Source organism: Macaca thibetana, chromosome 12 (assembly GCF_024542745.1).
Source record: "Macaca thibetana thibetana isolate TM-01 chromosome 12, ASM2454274v1, whole genome shotgun sequence".
Lineage (NCBI taxonomy): Eukaryota > Metazoa > Chordata > Mammalia > Primates > Cercopithecidae > Macaca > Macaca thibetana.
Genome location: NC_065589.1, coordinates 39,324,100 through 39,330,245, shown reverse-complemented (window position 1 = coordinate 39,330,245; position 6,146 = coordinate 39,324,100). Strand labels below are relative to the sequence as shown.

At 42.8% G+C, this 6,146-nt stretch overlaps 1 protein-coding gene across 41 annotated transcripts in view; it reads left to right on the top strand.

Moving 5' to 3' along the window:
- ABI2 (abl interactor 2) overlaps nucleotides 1–6,146 on the top strand; it is a 113,740-nt gene continuing 107,594 nt past the window's right edge. For 40 of the 41 annotated variants that reach the window (XM_050750874.1, XM_050750848.1, XM_050750868.1 and 37 more), the window contains exon 1: nucleotides 1–165. In XM_050750874.1, the coding sequence (XP_050606831.1) occupies nucleotides 49–165 (117 nt within the window). In that variant the 5' untranslated portion in view covers nucleotides 1–48. The remainder of the gene's footprint in view (nucleotides 166–6,146) is intronic. The other variant, XM_050750842.1, reaches the window with a different exon arrangement.

Genomic DNA, 6,146 nt, shown 5'->3' with positions numbered 1-6,146 from the left:
CTGTGTGAGGAGGAGGAGGAGGAGGAGGAGGAGGAGGAGGATGTGAAGATGGCGGAGTTGCAGATGCTGCTGGAAGAGGAAATCCCGGGGGGCCGCCGGGCCCTCTTCGACAGCTACACGAATCTGGAACGGGTGGCCGATTACTGCGAGAACAACTACATCCAGGTGCGAGAGCATCCCCCGCTGGGGCGCGTCGGGCCTCAGGGGGCGGTGAGGAACGCGTAGGGGACCCCCCCATGGGGGGCCGCGCGCCTCGGGGTGTGGGGCCGAGGCCGCCGCGGGGACACGGCCCGGCGGAGTCCCCGATGGGGGTGGGGAGCTGGGTGAGGGCTGGGGCTGGTGAATGGGTGGGAATCTTCCGGCTGGAGAAACTGCATTTTTAAAACCTTTTTAAAAGCCGTGAAGCAGTCCTTGGCGCGGTGCGTGTGTCGCGTCCCGCCTCCTCGCCGCTGCTGCCCTCGGCCGCCCCCGCACTCCGCGCCGGTCAGCGTTCCGGATGGCAGAGGGGGCGGAGAGTGGCATTTTCTGTTTGACGGAATCCTGCTCCCTCTTAGGGTAGGGGTGTCGCTTGTATTGACGGGTTACTTCCATCCCCCACATTCTGGACGATTTTTAAGGGGCTATCTTGCTGCAGAGTGAAGTGCTTCAGGCTTCAGTTTTCTGTTCCTGTGAATGCTTCAGAAGCCCTTTCTTAATATTTTATGTTCTAAAGGGGATACGGTAGAAGTGCAGCAGTCTCTTGTTGGAAGTTAATGCCATTTTTCTCCCTGTGGAGAAGAATGGTGAGCTGACTCCCCCCTCCCTCCTAGTCCCGTTAGAATAGGCAATTTTCCTGGGGGTGGGAAGAGGACGGACTATGACTGTTTCTTAGAATCGGGAAGATGAACCTCCTGTTTTTTAAATTTTTTTTTTGATTATTATTTTTTACCGTGATGGATCGTTTGGCACAGGGGCTTATAGTGGTAGCGGCGTGTGTGTGGAGGCGGGGGATACTGGATGATACGAGATCCAGCTGCTCCTGGATGAAGCAAAATATTCTGTGGATTAAAGAAAAATCCTTCTTTAAACATTACTTGAAAGGATAGCAGGTTAAAATGCAGTTTGCAAAATCCAGCATCTTTTGCTTTTTTGTTAACGGTTATTTTGAATTATGGATTCTGCCTCCATTTTTTTTTTCTTTCCTATTTAAATTCTCTTGGGATAAAGGTGGAAATGGAAGCAGTATGTTGAACTGTTTCTTCACAGTCCTTTTTTTTTTCCTTTTTTTTCCCCCTGCTCCCACCTCCATCTCTCCAGGGATCTTTCTTTTTTCTTTTATTTTTGAGACACAATCTCGATCTGTAGCTCAGGTTGGAGTGCGGTGGCCCAATCTCGACTCACTGAAACCTCGGCCTCCTAGGTTTGCGCAAATTCTCGTGCTTCAGCTTCCCGAGTAGCTGGGACTACAGACGCCCGCCACCAGAGCCGGCTAATTTTTGTATTTTTAGTAAAGATGGGGTTTCACCATGTTGGCCAGACTGGTCTCGAACTCCTGACCTCAAGTGATCCACCCACCTCGGCCTTCCAAAGTGCTGGGATTATAGGCGTGAGGCACCTTTCTTAACGTTAGCTGTATAGGAAAGCATTTTCATGTTTTAGTGTAAATTTTAAGAAACTGGTGTTACAATTTTATAGGTTCATAAGTTTTGTAATGGCCACATTGTTGATCACGGAAGTGAGATTTTGTTTGATTAGACATACTATTATCTTGTAGACAACATTTGTATTTGAAAATGAACCACAGTATAAACCTGTTCCCTCAAAAGAGGCAGTTGAGTATGGCTACTAGGAAAGGAATGTAGGCAAGGTTAATACAAAAACATACAAATGTCCACTTGTAAGGTACTTTGCTGATATGAGTGGGGTAGAAAAGATTCAGAGGTTCAGGCCTGGGCGACAAGAGTAAAACTACATCTCAAAAAAAAAAAAAAAAAAAAAAAAAGGTTCAGTTGCTCAATGTTTCTCTAAAATTGAAAGTCTTTTATGGCCTAGAACTGTGTGAGGGGTGGATGGTACATACCTAGTGTCTACAGAGTTTGATAGTCTAGTTAGTAGGAGAGGCTGATCTTGGAGGAAATTAATACCATGTAGTTAATTTACGCTCTGTAGTGCACTGCTGGTGCCAAGGAGGACTGGAGGAAGCAATGCTGTTCTGAGGGAATTCACAAACTCTAGTAGAGGCAAAACCTAAAGGACTGAAGTGGTAATTCCATTGCCTTGTGCAGCATATTATGGGGAAAGAGTTGCAGGTCAGAAGAGAAATTGAGGGTGGAAAAGTGGATTGCAATTATTACCAGTAAGAAATAAAAAATAAGCAGATTTCTCTCTCTTTTGCAAGATGGTTTTTTGTTGTAATTTGAAGGGACAAGTTCCTCTTAAGTTATAATTGCTATATAAAGGTAAAAGGATAAGGATTATTAAAGCTGAAAGGTTAAAGGGAGCAGCAGTTGTCTTTTTAAATATTATATACATTTCCTGCAGTTGAAAAGAGAAAGATGTCACTACTCTCAGTATCTGTTTTAGCAATGGGACTCAAAATTTAGTGTGGTGACATTTTAAAATTTAAAACATAAATATTGATTAATATTAATTTAATAGAAATGAACTTAGATTTTAAAATAGTTTATTTTTTCAATTTAGCATCTGAAGTAGATTTTACACTTTTTCTTTTTAGATTATCGTTTATTTTAGGATGCCTTGGGTATATAATTGGTACACTCTGTCAGGATAATAGCTCTTACATGATTTGTTGGGAAAGTTGATAAATAGAACGTGGTGATAGTGGATTTGTGCTGATCCAGCTGTACATTTGGCTGACGCGCCTTGTGACTAAAGAACTGACTAGCAGGGGTTTTGATGCTGCCTGTGACCCTGCAATAGATGAAAGTTAATTCACAGGATCAGTGATCAAATGGTCAATTTAGCCTCTTTTTTTTTTTTTGAGACAGAGTCTCGCTCTGTCACCCAGGCTGTAGTGTAGTGGTGTGATCTCGATGTCAGCTCACTGCAACCTCCGCCTCCTGGGTTCAAGCGATTCTTCTGCCTCAGCTTCCCGAGTAGCTGGAGCTACAGGCATGCACCACCATGCTTGGCTAATTTTTGTATTTTTAGTAGAGATGGGATTTCCCCATGTTAGCCAGGCTGGTCTGGAACTCTTGACCTCAGATGATCAACCTGCCGCGGCCTCCCAAAGTGTTAGGATTACAGGCGTGAGCCACCGTGCCTGGCTAATTTAGCCTTATTATAGCATCATGTCTTAGCCACTAGCTCGAGTTAACTAACCCAACACTCATTTTATTGTGTGGAAATGTAATTTTTGCCTATAAAGTAGAAAAAAAATCTGTTTTTCATATGTAGTAAGTGTTTTTGTTCAGTGTTTTGGTTTTTTTTTTTTTTTTTTTTTTTTTGAGACAGAGTCTCACTCTGTCGCCCAGGCTGGAGTGCAGTGGTGTGATCTCGGCTCACTGCAACCTCCGCCTCTTGGGTTCAAGTGATTCTTCTGTCTCAGCCTCCTGAGTAGCTGGGAATATAGGTGCGTGCCACCACACCCAGCTAATTTTTGTATTTTTGGTAGAGACGGGGTTTTACCGTGTTGGCCAGGCTGGTCTTGAATTCCTGACCTCAGGTGATCTGCCTGCCTCAGCCTCCCAAAATGCTGGGATTACAGGGATGAGCCATCATGTCTGGGCTCAGTGTTCTTAAGTCACTGGTTTTATGCCTAGGAACATCAAAACATTTAAGGTAAATAACATTCTAAATGTGGATTATATGAAAATTGAGCCAAGGAAGGGAAATAATTGTGCTGTCCTGAAAATAATTGTACTCTGTTTAAATTGTTTGTGTCTTAGGAAAGTACCCTTCCGAAATACCGTCAGCATTAGGAGTGATCAGATAGTTCCTGTATTGAAACACACATACACACAGACACACACATACACACACACACACACACACAAAATCTACAAATAGAGCAGGGTTGTAAGTAGCTGTTTTCTAGGTTACTAATGCAGTTAACATTAGAAATTAAGGCCAGGAGCAGTGGCTCATGCCTGTAATCCCAGCACGTTAGGAGGCCAAGGCCAGTGGATGGCTTAAGCCCAGGAGTTCAAGACCAGCCTGGGAAACATGGCGAAACCCCTTCTCTACAAAAAACAAAAGAAAACAAAAAACAAAAACCAAAAACTAGCCGGGCCTGGTAGCATGCTTGTAGTCCCACATACTCAGGAGGCTGAGATGGGAGAATCACCTGAGCCTGGAAGGTGGAGGCTGCAGTGAGCCATGATCCCACCATTGCACTCCAGCTTGGATGACAGAGTGAGACTCTGTCTCCAAAAAAATGTTTAAAAATCTGTTTTTTTCCTTTTTTTTTTTTGCGACGGAGTTTTGCTCTTGTTGCCCAGGCTAGAGTGCAATGGCACGACTTTGGCTCACTGCTACCTCTGCCTCCAGGGATCAAGCGATCCTCGTGCCTCAGTCTCCTGAATAGCTGGGATTATAGGTGCATGCCACCACACCTGTATACTTTTTGTATTTTTAGTAGAGATGGGGTTTCACCATGTTGGCCAGGCTGGTCATGAACTCCTGATCTCAAGTGATCCACCCATCTCAGCCTCCCAAAATGCTGGGATTGTAAGTGTTAGTTGCCATGCCCGGCCTAAATTTTTTTTTTTTTTTTTTTGAGATGGAGTTTTGCTCTTGTTGCCCAGGCTGGAGTGCAGTGGCACGATCTCAGCTCACTGCAGCCCCTGCCCCCAGGGTTCAAGTGATTCTCCTGCCTCAGCCTCCCGAGTAGCTGGGATTACAGGCGCGTGCCAACACACCCAGCTCATTTTTGTATTTTTAGTAGAAATGGAGTGTTGGCCAGGCTGGTCTCAAACTCCTGACTTCAGATGACCTACCCGCCTTGGCCTCCCAAAGTGCTAGGATTAGAGGTGTGAGCCACTGCGTCTGGCCCCCTAAAAGTCATTTTTAATAAAAATTTAGACAGTTTCATTATTCTAACCTCTAGAAAATGGGATAGTCAAAATATTTTTTTCTAAAATATGGTAAGTATAACTACAATTTGCTGATATTTATGAGATCGATTTTATTTTTTGCCTATACAAAGGATTTAGTAGTTTGTAGAGACTTTTTTTTGAGATACGTGTAAGACCCATGTTTCTTTTCTTCATTTATTAATATACATATCTAGGCTGGGCACGGTGGCCCACACGTGTAATCTCAGCACTTCGGGAGGCCGAGGCAGACAGATCACGAGATCAGGGGATCGAGACCATCCTGGCCAACATGGTGAAACTGCATCTCTAATAAAAATACAAAAATTAGCTGGGTATGGTGGCGTGTGCCTGTAGTCCCAGCTACTTGGGAGGCTGAGGTGGGAGAGTCGCTTGAACCTGGGAGGCAGAGGTTGCAGTGAGCCAAGATCATGCCATTGCACTCCAGCCTGGTGACAGAGCAAGACTCTGTCTCAAAAGAAGAAAAAAAAAATTACAGGTATAATGCCTAATATGTTTGAAGGTGTCCAGGAATTCAAAATGTTTTGGTTAACTTGGAATCTGCGTTTTTGCAAATAGAAGAATTTTATTATAATATAGTTGTTTTGGTAGATGAAATAACTCATTATTTGTTACTTTCCTGAAATCTGAAAAGCTAACTTGTTGATACGTACATTTTTGTTAGATAAAAGTTACTGATTTTTGTGAGTGACAGTTCACATAGATACACAGTAAAATCTTATTGTTGGGATTAAGAGTAGAATCATCCCATAATATGGATTTACTCAAAAGAGAAGAAATTAAGAATTTACCTTAAATTTTTACCTGAAATGTATTTGAACAATAGGAGACGTAGTAGTAGCTTTCCTTTTCTTCTCTTAATCAGTGTGGATACTCCCAGAGTTCACTAAAAACTTCATGAGAGGTTTACAAGGGGATATTATCAGTTAGTTTCATAAAAAGTAATTACTAAAATGCTATAAAGATTTAAAATTTTTATTTAATAAAAATAATTAGAATACATGCTCATTGTTGAAAAATTATTAGAGAATACAAGTAGATATTATGAAAGAAACGGAAAATTGCCCAATCATCTTGAATATATATCTGGTA